The sequence below is a fragment of the Diadema antillarum genome, unplaced genomic scaffold, assembly GCF_040938485.1.
Source record: "Diadema antillarum isolate AM-2024a unplaced genomic scaffold, OU_Dant_1.0 scf00000075, whole genome shotgun sequence".
NCBI classification, from domain to species: domain Eukaryota; kingdom Metazoa; phylum Echinodermata; class Echinoidea; order Diadematoida; family Diadematidae; genus Diadema; species Diadema antillarum.
This window is the reverse complement of record NW_027270964.1, coordinates 2,711,457-2,734,543: the sequence shown is the minus strand read 5'-3', so window position 1 is coordinate 2,734,543 and position 23,087 is coordinate 2,711,457. Positions and strand designations below refer to the sequence as shown.

Sequence of the window (23,087 nt, the reverse complement as noted above, 5' to 3'; positions counted from 1 at the left end):
AACTTTCGTTAAAATATTTAAGGATAAACCAGCTGCTACACGCATTATGTGACACAAATACATTTTGTGTGAAATATTTTTAAGTTTGTGCATTATGTCTACTCCTGGAAGGTATACATTAATTAAGATGATTACATTAGTATACGCCTCTGTGTAACAAGTCAAATTACATTTGTAATTTTAGAGAGTAAACTTAAGAATTGAATAGAAAATTTACAAATCAGGTGGTAGAGCATCAATTTTTGTCGATCATTATGATGTGGACTCTCCTACTTGAAAAAAAAAAAGAAAAAAGTGAAGAAGCACAATACATCCCGACATTCATTAATTAAATGTTGCATAGGGGTATACCGTTAAATCATATCGGAGTTGAAAATAAGGGGACAAAACGCACACACACACACACAAACACACAAACACAACCTAATATTATGTTTATCTAAGGTTGATCAGGTATCCTGGTTCGAGCATGAAATTAACTGATATGACCAACAGATAACGCTGGCTTTCTAGGAGGGTTGCAGAAATGACAGATCAATTGCCATTTCCCATGAATGTCATCAACACAAAAAGACAATTATTAGTAGGACTACATAGTTTATACGACAAGGGGGAAACATATCTTATCACGATTGTCCTTTGATGGTTGAATGAATGCAGAATATGTAAGTTCACCTACAAAGTGTATTTTAGAGTTGTAACTTCTTATTTATGATAAAGGGGTTTGGGTAGGAAGACCCTCACCAAAGAATATTTTTTAAAGTATTTCTGTTATTACTCAAATTCGCAAATGCTGTAGCCAATTAGAACCATTCAGTATTACCCATTTTAGCCTTTATCACCCTATTGTAACTCGGTAAAATGTCTGTTTCAGCAAGGTGATAACAGTATTTTGGGGGACTTGAAAAGTTCGCTGAGATAGCTATTAGATTAAAGTCAGGATAACGTGTCGTCAATCATCATCAGCAACGTATTTTCAGCTTCCTGTGAAGTGATCGAAGTACCATCACTTTCAGCCAGGTTCCCGTGCAGCAGTAGATTTTCAAACTCTGTCGATCAAGTTTTCTTTATGGAATGCCAGGTTTCTGAAAGCTACAGGCATAGGTAACAGCCTTTTGCGAGTCTTATACTTTCTGAGAAAATCTTCGACAATGTTGCAGCAGTGACAGAAACATGGTTAACAGATTTTATAGTAAAGATGATTACACGCTTGCTAGTATCCGAACAGGGAGGTGAAATAAGTGTCCTGTAGCACATGTCGTTTTCTGTTCACATCATTTGAATACACGTACTGTTGGCTATCTGGCGTCTCCAACCATGTTTTGAGGCCGAGTGTTATCTACAGACCACCTTCAAAACCAGAAAAATAAGTCACTACCTTCAGTTCCTTGTGAGGAATGTTAGACACAAGCAGAAACTCTCCCAACAAGCACTCTTGATCTCAGGATATTCTAATTTGCATTGACATAGGCCTCTCTGGGAATAGTTCTGCTGAGTCCTTCACAGAAATTATGCGTTCAAATGGATTTTCGGATTCATCAGATTGAGCCGACACAGTCATCTATAGCCATAATCCGGATCTCATAATAGGTAGGAATAATGCTCACTATATATTCTACATCTCAATTCACGATAGCCTCCAGTCTGATCATGCAGCAGTTGCCTGTCTACATGTTTGATCACACAAGGCAAGTTACACATCATTACAGGAAAGTTGAAGAATATCGCCATGGAAGAATTTTCTGACGATCATGTATCAGAGATGTCATCCTCTGTCCTTGCAGACAAGTCTGATGTCAATGGCCTTGCTGACGACTTGTGCACCGGACTTTGAGAGGTACTTGCCAATCACGCTCCACTTAATTGTTGTGAGGGATGTATCATCACCTTAAAGGGAACACAAACCCCAAAAGCAATGTGGATCGAGTGAAAGCAATAACATCAGTCGAACACATGAGTGAAAGTTTGAGGAAAATCGGACAATCGATGCAAAAGTTATGAATTTTTAAAGTCTTGGTGTTGGAACTGCTGGGTAAGGAGACTACTAGTAGTTATGACGTATGAGAGGACAACGATATAAAGAAAATACAAAGGCAATACACATTCCATCAACTTGATACTGACATTATGTTAGGGGTAGCAATTATTCCCCTACTTTCTGAAATTGGTTAGTCAAGTACTCTTTCATTTTGCTAGAAAAGTGAATGTTTGTGGAATTCCCTTTATATATACTTTATATTATTGTCCACTCATACGTCATAACCTCTAGTAGTCTCCTCATCCAGTGGTTCCAACATCAAAACTTTAAAAATGCATAACTTTTGCATCGATTGTCCGATTTTCCTCAAACTTTCACTGATATGTTCTACTAATGTTGCTGCTTTCACTCAATCCACATTTCTCTATAGGGTTTATGTTCCCTTTAAGGTCTAGATAGGGAATAGTTTTCTCTCATCAATACTTCTCTTCAATCACAACTACCGAGGCGGAGCCGGAGAACGCCCATGTTGTGCAGCTGCAAAAGGATACTAAATTCGCCGTCCATCGCATGAATCTTCAAGGCATCTGAGCTGTTCATATTGTTAAAATAATGGTATGGTACCGGAACCTTTTGACCATGATAAAAACGATATGGAAATGGCCAAAACCCGAAAAGGGATATCTCTTCACACATCTGGACAGCAAGCGTCGTCATATACAAACCTGTGAAAGATATTAAGATATAAAAGACAGTAATTTTAGCGATACAAGCTACTCGAGGTCTCTTTCCCACTCATCATGCACAATCTTGCATGTTCCTTCACACGTTTCTTAGTGTAAGTTTGCCTGTAGGAATTTTGTCTGGTGCTTTTTTTTTTAGTCCTCATTAATTATCCTCTATTTTGTTGATACAATCACAGAATAATTTTCTGGCTCTTTCATTTCACTTCATTTCTTTTCCATTCGCCTCATGAAAGGAATAGCTACATTGGTATTTTTGTGAAAATAGGACTTCTCGTCACAGAGACGGATCCAGGATTTTCGTTAAAGGGGGGGGGGGGGTCGAAAAGCAGTTTATATTTTCATGTACCACTTTCGGGTTATAATCAGCTGATAAGCAAAAATGAAAAAAGAGGCCTTAACAAGTGAAGAGTTTGTTGGCAAAAACCGATAAGTCCATATTTGCCAAATGGAGATATTTGCGATTAAAGGTCAAGAAAAATAAAGAGAATAATAAAAAAATCTTTGCTTCTTTTGACCGTAACTTCAAAAATATACCTTTATATGTAGTAACCAATATATCACTTAAAAGGTATTATTTTGTACTTTATGACAGAGGTCGTACTTCAAAATCTTTAAAAATGGACTTATCGGTTTTTGCAAACAAACCCTTCAAGTATTTCTCGTACCATTGCAGGGGTTAGTCATCTGACAGCAAAAAAAAAAAACAACAACAACTATACAACAACAAACAAACAAACAAACAAAAATCGTTCTCCTCTCCGAGTTTCACTATAATCATCTGATAAAGATCATCTTGCGATATCGTGCACACTCTTTTTTTTTTTCTTTTATTAAACAAAAAACAATTATTGAAAGGGGACCATCCGCCCGGTGCGCATTCGCTGCACAATTCATGATTTTGAGGAAATGTGAGGAACAAAAATAGTTTGAAATTCGACCTACCTGTTGACAACCGTCGTTTTAATGATCGGTCAACCCAGAATTTGATAGCATGGCGCAAGTGATGCGGGTTTCCAGGCACAACCTCTGGCGAGCTGATACCGTCCATGACTTTATGTATCTTTATGAATTCATTTAAGCTGTTCTGACTGTCGCCTGGTACAAAAATGAATCCTTGGAACTTTGACAGGTCGTCTTTTAATCTCTTCTTTGCATTTTTGTTTCTGAGAACATCGGAATATCTTGGGGAAAAAAACACACAGATATATTCAGAATATCAAACAAGCCACAGAATTTGATAACTATACTCGCAGGAATAACCAAAATCATTGAATAAATCGACCTCCGTTTATCATTTTAACATAATTATAAATGCATGTATGATTTTATTTTTGATAACTTTGCACGCATTCATTCCAAATAATTCCATGTAAAATTGTCAAAATTAACATTTTTGCAGTTTCGCAGGCTTTTGCTAAACAGTCGGGTCGCGGGAGAAAAATTGCATGAAGCGTTTTGTCCAACAAATTTGCTCTTAGCAAATCAGATGCAAGAATTTCAGTAGCTTGTAACAGTTTGTCAGAAAAATATCCCACCAAAACGCTTCACGAAATGCCTCCCCCCCCCCCCCCCCGGACTGTAATGCAATAAGTGGCGCGGTAAGAAGTCATATCTACGCTTTCATCACGAAATTCTTTCCAAGATTCAATGATGTAACAATTACATTCATGAAATCAACACTTTATTAATTTATTGATTGATCAATCAATTCACCCGCTTTGTTTTGTTAATAACAAATCCATGCTCCCAAAAAGGAAACCTTTTTTTTCTCTTTCTTCTTTTGCTGAATGATACAGACTATCATTAAATGACCATATATACGACAAAACCGCGCCGGCAACCAGACTGTTTAGCAAAATCCGTTTGGCAAGAGGAAGCAGATCACTAAGGGGTTAGAATGTAGGAATGTGACACAGTTAAGGGAATATGTGATACCGATTGGTGTCGATTTATAGTGATTCATATGCCTACATGTAATACCACATACGCTGCCAAAATATCCAACTCTAAATATAATATGCCATATTTTGCACCGATATTGTTATTTTTTTCATGTTAATACGTACATTGACGTACAGCTGTATGTCCACACAAAAACCCTTCAAAAACCAAGATTCTGCTAGTGACTTCATAATATGTCAATCACTGTTTGTACTGGTAAAATTATGATTAACAAAAGACATTGGAAAGCACGTCCACAAGATGGAGCATAGCATGTTTCCCTGCAATGTATCTTCTTTTTTTTTTTTGCCAATCGTACACAAAAAGTAACATTGAACCATGTAAGTTGTAGTCGGTAAACAATTAGTTGGTCCATCATTGAACAGCTATACGTTGCATCTATCTTTTGATATACGTGCTGTTAATTTTCTTTTTTTGGGGGGGGGGATAAATTCAGTCTCCTTTGCCTTTCCACAAACATATAACCTTATTGAACCTATAGCACGAAATCATTAATTAACGAAAAAGCACCTTTTTACACGAGAATTAAGGATAAGAGTTGGGCTCTCACTAGAGATTTTGGGATTATGGCCTTGATGTAACCTTCGTTACATGCCCCTTGTTTGTCACGAATTAAATGGTAGGATCCTCCTAGAAGCAATTAAGAAGTATAACGTGTTTACCTAAACAAATATCAATTAGCAATGTGCCTGGATTGCTGTCCTTGGGATGATTGAAACGTGTTCTGGCCCCCGGTAGTCCTGCCCAAGTGCTCTCACGGTGACCATATTCATGACATCATATTTCATTCGTCATTGGAAAGTCAAACGAATTTGACGTTTCGTTATATCCTTCATTAGTATCCTCTTGTAATATTAATGTAAAATGTGTGATGTCTCAACAGGCAGATCGCCTTTTACATTTTTGATAGACTTATTCTCATGTACCCTTCATTGTATACCTATACGAGAAAATGAAATGTCTTTCACAATCACTTACTCTTTCCGAAGTAAAATGCTAGGATTCATTGTCGTCAGATTACTTCGAGTACCAGCGTCTTGTTGAAAAGAGTCAGTCTTTGCTAGATTGCACCTTCAATATTAAAAGGTAATAACGTACCACAAATTTAAAGTTATATACTTTAATCGAGTTCTTAATTTGTAAGAGTATCGAGTCCAGATGTTTGATGTCAAAAAAATGATAAACATAATAAATATGGTAACATGTATCGACATAAAACAGAGAGTGAAAGTTGTGAGATATTTTACGTTTTGGCGTATTGTATATTGCCATTTATCCATTCTTCACTGGCATGTCATTGGTTAAGATGCTAATACAAATTATTTTAGCTGATAATCGCGCGCTAAATGAGTGGACTTTTAAGGGGATCAATTGGTTGTTGATAGCTTGCGAATTTTTAAATGTTATTTGGAGGTGATCAATTCGATGAATTGCATAGGACATGAAAACTTGTGTATATTATAGGCTAGATACTAACGACAAAGGAGGGTAGGCTGTTGTAAATTCAACTCAATGTAATTCAATTTTTTTTTCACTTTTCGACGAGAACATATACATTTCATTTCCTTTGATAAGAGAAAATAAGTTTTCATAAGCAAAACAAAGCAAACTGAATAAACTATACAATAATTGTGGAACCTCATTGTAAGTATACATTGTCATGAAAACTGAAGTGATGAAAATGAAATGACGATAGAAACAAAACAAAACAAACGGCGAAAATGGAGGGACCCACTAAAAAGACAAAGCTTGTAGAATGTGGGCCCCTCAGGTAAAGAATGTGAATAGAAAAATAAGGTAATGCGCAAGGGGAACAAAAGGTCTGAAAAAATGTCTGGAAGCCAACTGAGAGGACGAAGAAACAAACAGACACACATACACTCACGCGAATCAACATGAAGTTAGATTGGAACAACAATGCAACTAATAAAGGAAGACTAAGGGATAAGAGGGAATAAGACAAGATTAACATGACAGTAAGGCAACACAACGGACAAAACAGTACAACAGATCCAGGAATCCGTGACTGTAGTAGGCTTGTATATGGGGGGGGGGGGATTATGAAACGCGTGAAAAGGACAATGAAATATAAAGAAGTAGATACAAAGAGTTGAATCCTACCTGGCAGTGTGTATTAGGACAATAGGGAAGAGAAAATAGGTGATAGTTTATCAGCTGCATACTGATCTAATTTAGTTACCTTGGGTAAGTGATCTTTAGGCAAAACAATGTACACTGTACTAAACACACTCACCTGATTACAAAATCGTGTGAGTCAATTTCCTTTCCACATCCACTTTTCAGGAGTATACCACTGTTTCCTACCACGGCACATGATTTTACGGCTTTGCCTTCTGGAAGGGGATTTTTCTAAGAAAGGCATAAACGTATGTAAGATGAGTCGGCGTTGTTCTTAGATATATCTGAACACGTCATTTCAATCTCATTTATTTGTTAAATTTCATCATAGTGTATGACCATATCACCGCAGAAGCCCGATAACTTTGACAAACATCGATTCTCAGTGAAATTTGCGTTGTTTTAGTGGTGTATGTTTATCCTCTAGGCTCCAGGCTGTCAAATGATACACATGTTATTTCACATTTCGTTTCCAAAAGCCAAGCACAGAAATAGGTAAAAGGATTTGTGGAGTTCAACAAAACGCAACGTAAGTAGATAGTTGAAGTACATTGTACATGTTTTCATTCTGTTGTAAATTCTATGGAATGTTTTCGTGTTTTCGGTATTAAATTCAGTCGTATCTTGAATTTTTGAGACAGCCAAGCGTGCATGACAGTCAGCATTTTTAACCCCACAGGTAAAACACCACATCAACTACCAAACCGTGGTCTACACCACTGTACTACAGGATGTATCGCCCAGTGATCAGTGGGTCCAGCCACTGCACAGAACCTTGAGTTCTGTGGGTCACAGCAAGTGGAGTCTTAGAATCGCGCCATCTATCGACGAGCACCGAAAGAATGAAGTACACGTACAATGAGCCAGTTAGTAGTGCCACTTTGCGCATGAGCAGAAAAAAAAAGGTCATTCGTATTAACAAGCGTGATGGTTTTAAAGGAGACCTCAGGATGATTTTACATATAAACAACTATAAATTGGTTACACTGGGTGCAGAGCTACAGAATTTATAGTGATTGGGATGAGGAACAGGAATGTTTTCAACATTTATAACAACTCACAATGAACAAGGATGATGACATGGCAGCCTCACAACAACAATGCATGGAGTAGGGGCTCAAGGAAGCAGAACAAAGAAGAAGGCATGTTTAAGTTCTACACATTCGAACTTGTTTAGCATTTGATATTGTAATGCCATTATGCTGCTACATTTCTAAAATATGTGAGGCTCCTAGTTCTTTGTCATCATCTTTGTTCGGTGTAATTTGCTTTGGGTTTTTTAGGATATTGGTCGGTCTGCTCAAGGACCACAATAAATTCTACAAATCGATACATGGAACTGTTGATTTATGTCCTACTACAGGATGTGAAATTATGAAAATCGTCTGGAATGCCCTTTAACTTCTGTGGGATTAGCATCTGTGATGTAATTATTCATGCAATCCTTATTAATGCTACTTGCCAGCACATCCATCTGACAACAAAACTGGTATTTGGCAATATTAATTAAAGAGATTGGTAATACAGTCAATCCCCAATAAAAAGTATATGAAATGGAAGTTTTCCCTAGTGTTAACTGACAGATCATTCTGGTCATCTGGGGGTGTTTCATCAACGTTTGTCAGCGCTGACAATCACCATAGTAACAGTCAGTGACCAGCGCATCTCAGCCAATCAAAACTAAGGATTTTGCTGAAATTGTCAGCGCTGACAAACGTTGATGAAACACCCCCTGATCTACGCAAGTTCATTTTTTGTTTGAACATAGCAGGACTGGTGAATCCTATAAATTTTTGCGTAAAGCCTATGCATTATGTCGCTGTGACATGTCTGAAAACGAGTGAAGTGCCACTAACCGACTGAGAAAAAAAGAAAGGTCATTCGTACTAAAATGCCCATGAGCTAACTCCGAATTGGCTTATTGTACACAAAAATACGTAGGCACCTATATGTTAGAGTTCTCTGGACGTGGATGTTGTATCCCCATTATCCTCCATTCAGATGCACAGGGAATATAAAAGCCCAGGCAGTAAAAACGGAAGTCTAAACGGAAGACGCTAAAGTTTATAATGTTGTTGTGGTAGTGTGCCCTGCAGAGAAGTTTGGCGTGACAATAATAGTTCGGATGTTATATGACAGTCTCGTATCTAGGGTGAGGGGATCGACGCGACCCCTCCCCCCCCCCCCCCCCCCCCCATGGTCCCCTTGCCCTTGACCAGGATTTTTTTTTCAACACGAGGAAAAGTCTGTGTATATTGTCGTATCGTCACTCTTTATCGTCTTTCTTTTTGATTGAACAAATTCCACCAAGCGCGTGCACCAGATCGTACAATTTCAATTCTAGAAATGTAAAATCTTCCTTATGTAGGAGAGTAAGCCTATACCTAACAGAAGTGTCCATTATGATGCATGACATTATAGTGTTGAGCATGTTGAGGGCCAACTTTTGATTATTTGCCTTTAAAAGGAGGATTCACGAAAACTCGGAAAATGTGACCAAAGTATTTCCACTTTTTCTTCACTTAAAAAGGTTTTTCTCTGAAAAAACACTTGCTAAGCGACCGTTTGCGAGTTTTTTCATCATGCAAGTGGGATAACGCCATTGTCGAATGCAGAAAATATGCACAATGAATAATGTAGTTTTTTGAAGAAAACAAAAAGTACGATGTTTAACATAGCTTAGGTTGACATTCAGTGTTTATCTATACTTGAAAGCCTTACACACGATATTATACTGTGATATGATTTAGAATACACAACGCGTAATTTGAGATTGCGTGTATATTTGAAATGAAATGAAAAGGAATTTATTTAGCAAATAATAACACAATTAACATTGTCAATATAGTCAAAATAGTTAATAGTTAAAGGGGTGGTATAGTATTGGTTGAGGTGAAGATTCAGAATTTAACTTTTTCATGAGATACTTAGAAACCACTTTATGAAATGTCAAAGAGCATACAATTCTAAGGGGAATTGAAAATTCATTTGATGAAAATCGGTTTTGAAAAGACAGAGATTTCCAAAAAGAAAAAAACGAGGTAAAACAAAGCGAGCCTAATGAAAGTCGTGGATTGTCGTCCGCATTTTATTAGGATTGCTTTTTTGATATCTCGGTAATTTCACGACCGATTTTCATCAAATAAACTTTGAATTTCTTCAAAAATGACATCTGTCATATTTCATACGAAGTTTCTTATTAACTCACAAACACACACCCAAAAAAAGTTGGAAACCTGCAGCCCCCTAATCAAAACTGTATCATCCTTTTAGAGAACACTGTTTTGAAAATAAAAAAAAACGGCATAAGCGAGCAGGCTAGTCGAGGCAAGTCTTCTGACAATATGAATTATCGTACTTGCAATATCTACAGAAACACTGATATATGTATACATTTACAACTTTTTTACAAATGGGATCGTTCTTTGTACGATAAGCAATACTTTTGTAATGATTTCCGAAAGTATCTCACTGTGTGTATATGCGCGTGCAAAGAATAAGACGGCTTCGATGGATTGGATTCTTTCGTTTTAAAAAAAAAGTTATTTTCAGTGGTGGTGGCTGAAAATATTTGGGTCGTATGTGATTAAAAGTTTTCGTGGACATGTGATGGTATTGACAGCTATATCATTTAAAAACAAGTTTGTAGGCCTACCAGGGGCGTCACCAGCTTTTTTTCAAGGGGGTGCGTTTTGACCCTAATGTAACGAGATTTTTTGAACAGACATTTGGAATCTATGAAGCTCTCAATCCCTGTTACTGTTTTTTTTTTTTTTTTTTTGAGGGAAACCAAGCGGGGAAAGGACACCGGCGTAGCTAGAATTCCATCTTGGAGGGGGGGGGGGGGGGAGGGTGCATTAGTATACGAGGGAGGGGGTATGAAAAGGATGTGAAAGTGCCTGTTGTCCATCCTCCACCCTCCCCCCTCCTCCCAAGGTGAGAACTTTTTGCATTTTGATGTTTTAAATGGTGCAATTTGATACAAGCAGGTTTTTGTGTGTTTTACCGACGTGAAACAGTCCTACTTGTTTAAGGTATCAGTACATTTTGAACTAAGTTGTTATTGAACAAAAATATGTGCCTATATAAATGGTACAATTTAAACAAACTTCTAGAAATAATTCTTACACCGATGTCATGGACGCGACTAAACCCGAGCAAGCGGAACGAGCAAGGAGGGGGGGGGGGAGGTTGTGGGAGGGGGTTGTTCCCCTATATATTAGTAAATGGATTATGGAATGACGGTGCACGTGAAACGACAGATTACTGGCAGTGATATCGGGAGAATGCCATGACGATTACATGCGAGTGAGCGCAGCGAGCGAGCTTTAAAATTTTGAAATTTTACAGTCCAAAAACTGCGGTTTGTAGCCATGTTTTTGTTTGTTTGTTTGTTTGTTTTTTTGCTTTGAAAATTCACCGGGGGCAACTACTGGCAATTACTGGCAATAACATCATGTGAATGGCATAACAATGACAAAAGCGAGCGAAGAGAGTTAGCTTGATTTTTTTTTTACATTTTACAGTCCCAAAAACTGCCTTTTGAAGCTATACTCAGTATATCTTTTTTGCTTTCGAAGTTAAGGGGGGGGGGGGGGCGCACCGGGCAGAACTGCCGGCAATATACTGGCAGCAAATTCAGGAGAATGGTATTACGATTAAATGTTCTTGGCCATATTTATTCGCTTTGGAAATTAAGGGGGGGCGCATCGGGCGAAACTGCAAGCAATTACTACGGTAACATCAGGAGAACTGCATAAAGATTAAATGCTAGCGAGCTTGAAAATTTTGACAAATGACAGTCCCAAAACTGCCTTTTGAAGCTACTCAGTATAATCTTTTTAGCTTTCGAAATTAAGGGGGCGCACCGGACATAACTGCCGGCAATTACTGGCAGCAACTTCAGGAGAATGGTATTATGATTAAATGCGAGGGAGCGGAGCGAGTGAGCTTGAAAATTTTGACATTTTACAGTCCAAAAACTGCCGTTCTTTGCCATATTTATTCGCATCGGGCGCAACTGCAGACAATTAGTGACTGTAACATCAGGAGAACAGCATAAACATTGAATGCGAGCGAGCTTGAAAATTTTGACATTTTACAGTCCAAAAACTGCCTTTTGAAGCTACTCAGTATATTTTTTTTTAGCTTTCGAAATTAAGGGGGGGGGGCGCACCGGGCAGAACTGCCGGCAATTATACTGGCAGTAACTTCAGGAGAATGGTATTACGAGCGGAGCGAGCGAAATTGAAAATTTTGACATTTTACAGTTCAAAAACTGCCGTTCTTGGCCATATTTATTCGCTTTGGAAATTAAGGGGAGGGGGTGCGCACCGGGCGGAACTGATGGCAATTACATCAGATGAATTGCATAGCGACTAAATGCGAGCGAGCAAAGAGAGCGAGCTTAAAATTTTACATTTTACAGTCCAGAAACTGCCTTTCTTAGCCATATTTTTTCGCTTTGGAAATTAAAGAGGGGGGGGGGATTGGAGAGCACAGGGCAACTGCTGGCAATTACTGGCAGCAAAATCAGGTGAATTGCATAACGATTCAATGCGAGCGAGCGAGCGAAGAGAGCGAGCTTAAAATTTTGACATTTTACAGTCCAAAAACTGCCGTTTGTAGTTATCATTAATTTTTGTTTCCCCTTTGGATATTAAGGGGGGGGGGACGCACCGGGCGCAACTGCAGACAATTACTGGCAGTTATAAGGATAACTGCATAAAGATTAGATGCGAGCGAGCTTGAAAATTTTGACATGTGACAGTCCAAAAACTGCCTTTTGAAGCTACTCAGTGTATCTTGTTAGCTTTCGAAATTAAGGGGGGCTCACCGGGCAAAACTGCCGGCAAATGCTGGCAGCAACTTCAGGAGAATGGTATTACGATTAAATGCGAGTGAGCGGAGCGAGCGAGCTTTAAAATTTTGACATTTTACAGTCAAAAAACTGCCTTTGTCGCTATAATGTTTCGCTGTCGAAATTAAGAGGGGGGGGGGGGGGCGCCCGGTGCGCCCCTCCACCTGGATCCGCCACTGGTAGTCAAGGGTGTCGGTTTATGTTCGTGACTGGGGGAGGTATGACCAGCGAGGTGGCGTCGAAGTGACCAAGGGGGGGGGGGGGGGGGGAAGGATGTCCAAAATCTATCTAAATAGTAAACACTGTATAGAATACTAGTATGTATAAAATCAGTGCTGCCAGAACCAGAGGTGCGAATTGTTTTTGCCCACAATCTTTTTTTTGTCCCTGGTGCAAAATTAAAAAAAGAAATAAATAAAAAAGAATAATTATTTAGCGTTCGGCGTTAAATATAATGCAATATTATGTGCAAAAGTGTAAACCTGAGCTTTGTGGAAGTTTTTGAAATTTTAGTCTCATGGAAAGCCGGTTTTATTCTTTTCTCCTTATTTCCGCAAATTGTAACTAATATGGTATAATCTTCAAGTAGGTGCCTATAGTTCTTTTATAGACAGACACGTACAGTCGAGTAATTTTTGATATCTATTTCATTAATATTTGAGCAATTTCTATTCACGCAACCCCGTGGCTTTACCATTGTCTTATACATCCCATCGTTTATAAGTAGGGATAGCGAAAAGTAATTACCATCACAAAGACATATCTTTCTTGGAAAGTGCCTGGTGATGATGCCTGGTGACGAGACGCGAGTGAACATCTGAGCGGCATATCCAGTTTCACATATAGGGCCCTAGGCCTATAGGAACCCTACTTCAAATATGTTTGAGTGCTTCAAGCATTGGATCAAAGCGAATAAGACTGTTGTGACTCCATTTCTTTTTTAAGGCAACCAATCACGACCTTTTATTCATTGAATAACAATGTTTAAGTTAGTTGTTGTAGTGCTCTCAAAATGCGACTTTCGAATTTAAATTTTACAGAGGTGCGAATTGTGTTTTTTGTCCCTGGTGCAAAATTTAAAAAAATAAATAAATAAAAAAGAGTGATTATTTAGCGTCCGGCGTTTAGGTCGCTCGCAGACCTTTTTTTTTTCTTTTTTTGAAGGGTCTGAAGGGGGTGCGTTCGCACCCAACGCACCCCCCGTGGTGACGCCCATGCCTACAATACTCAACCCCCTCCCCCTCCCCGTTCCAAGTCTTCCTCTTCTTGCAACTGCAATTGTAATTATTCAAACATGTAAAAAATACTGGAGATGTATCGCCACTTATAAGCGAGAGGACATAGTCATTGCATAATTATGATAACCTATGTTATTCATCATTTACAAATCTTAGCACTAACCTTGGGAAGTAGGCGATTTGCTTCACGACTTATTCTGATAATTCCCTTTCCAATGGCTTCTGACATAGTAGTCTTCGAATTCGCCTGGTGCAGAATCACTCCAGAAGTCCCTTGAAGTGACGCGTGGTAACTCGATATCTCTAACCTACAGTAAATAGTTGGCATAATACGTTTAGGAAAATGGACACCATATGCATGTTAACTCGAGCCAACAATGTTAAGGGCTTTTTACACTTGTAAATTTTTGCTTAGCCCTGGACAAACGGTGGGGCTAAGGGGGGGGGGGGGCTTACGGTTTAATATTTATTCTCAAGCTTTCGGGCCCTGCCCTTTATCAAGACTGAGGATCAAAGAAATCAAACAAAATGATTATGATGGATACAGAACATGATATAGATATTGTATACAAAAATGATAATGATCAAGACAATAGTGAGAATAATAACGATAATGATAGAGGCAAAAACAGCAGAAAATAACAAAACTAAGTAATAGGCGTGTATGTGCGCCAAGATATAAATATATTTATACAACACCTCAGAATGATGTCGAATTGTGATTGGCCAAGAGCATGTCACATGACATTCAATAGAAAATACCTATCAAACTCATTGAGAGTGACAGGCATACAATAGGCCCCTGGCATGGGCCTATTGCATGGCTCGAAGGTACTATAGCACGGCTTCGCGGGGGGCTACTAATGCATGGCCGCTCACAGAGTTCTGTGGCTCACACCCACCCGTAGCAAAGCGCCAGCAAACTACAGTGTACATTGTACGTGCTGGCCGGCTGCGCTGCGCTGCCGGTAAGTCTCCCATACCAGGCGCGGCGGAGTACTGCAACGCGCAGCTACTTTACCTAGCTAGTTGCATGTATCGCGACCTTTACACCTCCTGCTGTGTTTTTACTTTTGACTCTGATCTGCTACGTGGACCACAGTGATCCCAAAATCAAGACTTCATTTCAAGTTGAGAAACCGTAATTTGATTATTTTTCTGTGTTTTTATACAAAATCATTTTCGGAAATAGACAAAGTCTAGACCTACTACTAGATCTACCGACATCTCAGATCGGCCTAACAGTCAGGCCTAACTCGATCTAACGTAAGCGTAATAAATGAGGTATACTAGTAGACCCTGCGGAGTTTGTGATTCCTGTGTCGTGGTCGAATCATGACGAGTGTTTGAAAGCAGTACACAGGGTGGTTTACAATTCTCTGCCTGATGTTACATTTATTTTTGGGCCTTCCTGAGTAAGCGGTCACTAATTTAGTACTGTGATTGTGGACAAGGTGTTGTATAAAACGAATAATTTATGATTTTGTTCGTGCATTGGGGCACGTAATACCGCACTCGGCGCGAGATTCGCCACTGGTCTATTCAACGCGGCGCTACGCGCCTTGTTGAATAGACCAGTGGCTTATCTCGCGCCTCGTGCGATATTCGTGCCCTATGCACTCACAACTCATAAATTATTCGTATAATGTATATATATATATATATATATATATATATATATACATGTATATATATATATATATATATATATATACATGTATATATATATATATATTGAGTAGGTTGTCTACGTGTTGGCAAGATATTAAGATATGAAACAAAACTGGAACAAAGTTCATGCTGTATTCACCAACGGTTTAATTCTGCACACAAATTGCATCTACCATGTGTCTACTGTATGCATATTACACATAATAACTATATGTACATAACTATCATTTTCGAGCGACTCGCTCTTTCTCAAGTGTTTGATACTGAGAGAACAATCAACAATTGAGAAAGAGTGAGTCGCTCGAAAATGTGTGTGCAGAAATATACTGTTGGTGAATACAGCCTGACCTTTGTTCCAGTTTTGTTTTTTATCTTATCTATATATATATAATGATAGTTATGTACATATAGTTATTATGTGTAATATGCATACAGTAGACACATGGTAGATGCAATAAAATGCGAATGCAGGTCTCACAATCGCGATTTATACCTTAATTTCCAGAGGTTTGTAGCATTCTTTTGCCAGACCTTAGGAAGAGCATGGCCATACATGTAGATCACTTCTTCTAAGCTACTGTTGAAAGACCACAATCGCTTGGTAAGTGAGCCATTTGTCCTGAGGGAGAACAGCGTAATAGAAGAACGTCAAGTCATTAAGAAAACAGCAGACCGGAATAGAGGTCTCAAATTGCATTTGGCACAGCCAGTTTAATGTGCAGAAATATGGACGTCGCAATGCGCATAGTGTGCAGGTGTATAGCGGCTGAAACATCTTCGGAAACCACCGCAATGGCCGTGTTAACCTACCAGAAGATAGGCTTACATTGAAAAGCTTGTACTGACTGATTTAATACCCTCTGAGGAAACATAATCATTGTTTGCTTGTTCATTTTTCCATCTGAGAAGATGGCTGGATAACCCCAATTTAGCTACGCCAAGCCGATCGCCCATACAGTCCACTTGGATGTTTATAGTAGGACCACTTCATCTTGCGCGTCTCACCTCCCTGCGATGAATGAAATAAACAGGATTTTTTTTTCTTTTGTAGAGGGTTGAAATTTGAACAAAATCTGGAACGTAACTTTAAAATCAATCATGAATTTAATGGAACTGATTTATGCTTTCATGTTCAAATCACCTACAACTGAATTGTACAATAGTCAGCTATTACTAATACATGCATATTTGACCGTGTTATCTGGCATAGATTTCGAACTGGGATCGAAAGTGGGATTTTTTTTTTGTACACCTATACATAATTCCTGTGAACAAGTTCGGCTACCTTGGAGATCTCAGTATACGTTAGCTGCCAGAGGGTGGTGAGACATTGATTGTGTATGACCACAAGGATTCAGAGTGACTGGATAAAGTTCTGCGAGCTCGCGCCCGTATTCCCAATGCAATGCAACCCCACTAAGAATGATGAAAGGGAATGTGTACAAATATGCCTCTGTGGAAATGCAAGATCCAATGCAGTGACAAGGGCAATGACATGGTCCAAGGGCTGAGGTGAGGCCTGTCAGATGAATGTGCACGGCAACACTATGCGTGATAGAAAGAAAATGAAAACCTCTTCCAGTTAATGGGCCTGGTAATTAAGAATAGGGCAAAATGAGGAGGAGCAGACTGAGATGGTGTAGCCATTTGCAAAAGGCAGCTCGCTATAATAAGCCAAGTTCGGGGTTCCAGTTTCAGCATGAGCAGAAAAAGGTCATTTCTACCGAGAGACAGGTTGGTTTTTAATTTCACTGAGATAAGCAACCCTCTTACTGTAATGCTATGATTATTCATGGAATCCATATAAATAGTGCCTGCCAGTACATCCACCTGACAGCAAGCCTGGTATTTGGCAATGTTAACACTCAATAACAGAAAAAGTTTGTTGATGTATTCAAAACAGCACAGTGAAATAGAAGCTTCCCAAAGTGTTGATTGACAAACCATTCTGGTCACTTCATCTACACAGGTTCATTCTTTGTTAGAATACGAGTTCTTTGAATTGCTATGTTGGGCAAGCTGCTGCATTATGTTGCTTAAGGTCATTTGTACCCATGTGCACATGAGCTACCTATCTCCGAACTGGCTTATTTCAGCTCACGCACACTGAGAGCAATGGACTTGCACACACAGCACGCGACCGGCGAGCTGCGAGAGTAGCTAGCTCCCATCCGATGTGTCCGATCGCCGAGTGCGAGCGAGTCCACCCACCGCCCGCCTTATGCGACCCCATTGCGAGCCGCCTTTGCAAAAGGCTAGAGATGATGTCGACATGTGGCCACGACAGAAATCCCACTGGTTTAAGAAAATAGTGAATTTACAAGTTGAATTTTTGAACCCACATGAGAGACCCCGCCGCAAACCTGGGAAGAAACCATGAAAGAAGACAGAATGGCATCGAAGATCACCCACATCAATCCAACAGACAGGATACCATGGAGGAGAGCTATTATGGCCATAGAGAAATTGAAATATTCTACCTTATAGAGCGGGGATACGAATCTTAAACGATGATGATACATGTATATAAACACATTAACACTCACTGCATGAAAATAGAGGAAGAAAACTCACGTCAGATGATGAGTTCGTGTCAAATTTTGTGCCGTTCTGTTGGCCCTCATAACGACTTGAGGTAAATAGTCGTTAACGTCATCATCTGTTTGGCCCGTCAAGCAAATTCTGTTGATAAGATGTATCAGTTTTTCATTTCTTGCAGCATCAGTTTAAGTGTTACAGTTTGAATTTTGATATTTTTCATCGGAAATAGGAACACACACAAACATCTAAATAAAGATGAAAGCTACTAACATCAAGCCATTGAAAGTGCACTGCAATCAAGTATGAAAGTTATTATTATCATCATGTTCTTTGTAAAGCAAGTACCCTCCTATCAAGGGTATCATTTTGTTAGTAATGATACCTTTGTATGCTGTATTTCTAGCAATCAATGTGTGATGATCTTAATGAATAAGCCAAATCAAAATGCGCTTTGCCCAGCCCCTATTGTTTCTGAGGAATATAAAATATTGTCTGAATGGGTAATTTGTTGAACACGAAGGCCTCATTGATCGAGGATAAGCACAGCAACTCATATTCGGGCTCCACTTGCCTTTTTGAAGACCAATATTTATACTGCCAGTTAATATTAAATATCTATATTGTATAGATTGGAGGTTTCCAAAATATGCGAATTTAAAAAATGACATATTGACATAGACATACTGATCTAATGCTCAGTAAAAGTTCGAAGAAAGTCGGAAAAGAAAATTCGAAAATTATGTAAATCTTTTGGTTTCCACCGAGATTGATGACACTCTACAGCAATTCGTGGCGTCATCATTTAAAATGTTATAAAGAAATCCATGAAAAGGGACAGGGAGCGGGAGTTGAGAGCTTTTTCATTAGTGCGTTCACCTCTTGCCTCATTCTGCACATAATGAACCAGTCTTTGACAATTCACGTTTTCTCCATAAGCCATGCAATCAGATGAAATGCTAATGTCAATCGAACATTGATGTAGTTCACCTACCGGGGAAAAAAAGATCTGGTTGCACAAATGTATGTGTAGGTATCAATTTACTTTTCACTTGCTTTTCCAAGTGATCTCTTAATCTTTTTCATCCATAGAATTTCCTTGAAAAAAAAATGTGTTCGATTAACAGATTTTCATGTTTATATATTATATATGTATATATAATATATATATATATATATTATGTGGTAGATTCACAACAGTAGGTCAATATTGTTGTGAATCTATACTTTCTTAGGACTCCGAGCAGAAACTAATTGCTGTTATATATATATATATATATATATATATATATATATATATATATGTGTGTGTGTGTGTGTGTGTGTGTGTGTGTGTGTGTGTGTACAGCATTTTGGTACGCCCAGAAGGCTTTACTCTGATATTCGACGTTTTTGAAATGGCGATTTTAAGCGAATGTATATACAATGTAATTCACTTAATACCATATAATAGTGTTAAGTGGATCTATATCAACATGTTTGTGTGTGTATGAGTGTGTGTGTGTGTGTGTGTTTACATAGAAAACAGTGAACTTATGACAAAACTCATGTAATATTCAGAGATTTCGTTTTTAGTTCGTGGTAGTAAATTACATTTCTTCAGTCTTGCACGGGGAATCCATGATGTATGCTAAAGAATAGCACGTTGAAACTGATGTTATGAATAATTCATGATTAATTTACCATTTCATGATTAATTTATCATAACAAAACGTTCTTCCATGTACTATTCCCACCGATATACCCTCCAAATGCATTATCCCCGTGTAATATTACCTTGCACGGCTGCCTTGGTGACAAAGAATAATTGCACTTAGCCTGATTATGCTTTGGTCGTGCATATGATTTTGTATACTATGAACTATAGTGCATTCAAGATCACGTACCATTTACAATAATATTAAGACAATTTAGGATATACATAATAGGAACATAAACGTACAATGACAGAGATATATACACACTTGATCGGAAATTACCCACCTTTTACCGAAAGACGTATTACTAAGGGGGATGGCTCCCTTCGGAGTCAACGAAGGCACTCTTTGATAGCTTGGATACAGGTCATCAATGAAATAAGTGGTGTTTGTCGTAGTCGTAATGACGACGATTGTGGCAGACGTTATTACAACAAAACAAATGAAGAGACCCCATTTAGTTATTGAACAACAGTCCTCCATCTTTAATATGTTTTAACGACTTCCTGAAAGAGAATTGAGAATAAAAGAGAGATCTTGAATTATACGATGATACAGCACATTCATTAACGTAATCTACGATTTATTTGATTCACTTATCATAGTACTTTATATGATATAATATATATGAATATAAATATATATATATATATATATATATATATATATATATATGTATATATATAATTACGTGTTGGACTTCGGATGATATTTAAGAAGAAAAGGGCGTCTCGAGTACGCTATTTGTAGTTCCAAAAAACCTTGTTGGAATCACAAATGGCGTACTCCAGTCTCCCTCTTCTATATACATTATGTACATTTACCAAAATCAGTATGACATGCGGTCATGTTTGTGTCTTTAGCATAGAAAAATACAACGGAACTGCATGGGCGCTTATATTTCCAATACAACTCTGCCAGCAATGTGAGAATCCACTCTGGATCCTAGCCCTCTCTGATGAGAAAACCGCTATTTACCTATTATTCTGTTTGACGTCCCCTGTTTCCACGGTTCCTTCTTCATCTTGGATTAAAAGAGCATTCCACACCCCCGCCATTGTCCAAACACACCACGTATAATAGGGCAATAAGTGATCCTGATCCTACGCAAGTCTCTGCATGGTGTCTTACTGTATTTGTAGGATGTGACCACAACGCTAGTTTGATATTGTATGATAGTTAAGTTCCGTGTGAAAGAACGAAATCATTGGTATGTAACACGGGATATGGAGATGCGGGAAAATCCCTCCCGAACCATTCCATAGGGCACCGTTGCCTTACAGTGGGACCGAAGTGTCTACATCACGGATGATCCTGCTGCGTTACAAAGGTAAACAATAGAAAAGTAATGTCTCATTGTTGTTTGACTTATAGAAGACAGAATATTAACCCAGAAAGCAATCTAAAGAACCCCCACTGTCACCACCCCCCCCCCGAAAAAAAAACCCGACAACCGACAATAGCTGTAAGTGCGAGAAAGCATATAGCAGCATAATTCATGTATAATGTATCATTCCTTAGTTCCCCGTGTCCGTATCATGAAATTGCCGCAAATCGGCTCAGCTGTAGATAGACGTATTTTACCAAACGGTTATATCGCTAGTTTTGCTGGTTGTCAAGGTCATTCTTCATCCACTAAATCTGTCCGTATTCGAGATGTTCACGCATACTCTGTATGTGATTGTATACCAGTGGCTAAAATCATGTATGAATAAAGTGTAAATGTATGTTTGAAAGTGGGGTTATACGAGTTATTAGCTATAAAGTATGAGTCAAAAATCACATTTCAAGGTATATCAAGTTTGCAGATTCAAACAGCTGAGTAACTACAAAGAATAAAAGCGACAACGAAAAAGATTGCCCATACTTTGTAATTGTTTGCCTTATCATGAATTTGAATTCCTTAATGCTCTCCACGACGGTACTGATGCGAATGTGAATGCGTTGTACATGTACTTGCATTTTTAATTTGAATGTCCTTTTTACACCCTTGCGTGAGATACTCGTGAAATCGCATGCTGATGAAATCAAATTGAATGAACTATAGTTACCTTTTTGAATGTAGATCTCGGCGATCATTCAAATTCACTCGAACTTGAATGACCGCATCGTTAAATCGAATGCAAATCTGATGAAATTGGGCGGGAAAACTTGTATATATATATATATATATATATATATATATATATACATATAAATAACAAAATCAACATAGCCCTATATCCATTAATACATATGTTTATACCACCGCAACGCGTCTTCTCGTACACTTCATAGATCATTCATGGATGTGGAATGAGCATAATACAAGTATTGGTAGCAAGTAGGGCCAAATAGATCAAACACAATCGTGAGAAGAGAGCTTTGAATTGAAAATTGCTTGAAGTTGAACCCCTTTGCATTAATTTGAATGCAAATTTGATGAAATGGGGGGCCTATTATACTGTTGTACTTTTAGAAGAAATAATATATCCTTTTTGTGTACAACTTTATAAATTCGTGACCTTTTATAGAAACGTGACATTTTCGAATTGTGCAAGGGTGCAATAATAACATTGCCTCTAAAACTCATGACCAAGAACTATCATAGAGACCTCTAACCCCGGCCCACTCCTTTGTTCAGTTGTGCTGTGAGAGCGCGCTGAGTGAATACCTGAGTGAGGGAGAAAAATGATGGCGAGCGAATTGAGTCGCATGAAAAGATTCAAGCCGAGAGCATAGGGACACCTCGCACCGTGTCGCGCGTGGTTGGGTCGTGTGTAATTCTTCGCTCGTACAGAAAGCAATAGGCCTGGTGGACCCGGAATTTGTATAAAGCGTCTCGCTGGGAAAACACACTGGAAAATTTACAAACGTCTCGCCGGTACGTAGAAATCTCAATGATCAATAATAATAATAATAGTAATATCAATGATATATAACAATCATCAGCGGGAAATGTGCAAACGTTTAATTTTGACGGGAAATTAACAAACGCTGCCGGGAAATGTAGAATAATCATAATCCATAAGCAAGACAATATTATATAGAGGAGTGCAGGTTGAGATGTCCATTTTCTTTAAGTCTATATAGATAGCAGGTTCGAGTCCCGCGGTTCCTTTTTCTGATATGTTTGTTAAATTACAGATCAGCAGTTGCGATCTTACAGATTTCCTTTGCTAGAAGGAGACACATTGAAGAAAATTCCCAGCTCAATAATCATATACTTTGTACGGTATTATGTTACACCAATGGGAGATGAACTCGATGTCTGACTAG

At 38.5% G+C, this 23,087-nt stretch overlaps 1 protein-coding gene across 1 annotated transcript; it reads right to left on the bottom strand.

Moving 5' to 3' along the window:
• Positions 1 to 1,765: 1,765 nt before the first annotated feature.
• On the bottom strand, positions 1,766 to 19,140 carry LOC139717480 (CMP-N-acetylneuraminate-poly-alpha-2,8-sialyltransferase-like). The gene is made up of 7 exons (XM_071628986.1): positions 18,169 to 19,140; positions 16,088 to 16,213; positions 14,087 to 14,231; positions 6,941 to 7,056; positions 5,665 to 5,757; positions 3,667 to 3,905; positions 1,766 to 1,887 (listed from the first exon to the last, which is right to left on the bottom strand). Exons 1-7 carry the CDS (start codon positions 18,216 to 18,218, stop codon positions 1,766 to 1,768), a joined length of 891 nt encoding a protein of 296 aa, XP_071485087.1. The 5' UTR covers positions 18,219 to 19,140.
• Positions 19,141 to 23,087: the final 3,947 nt, after the last annotated feature.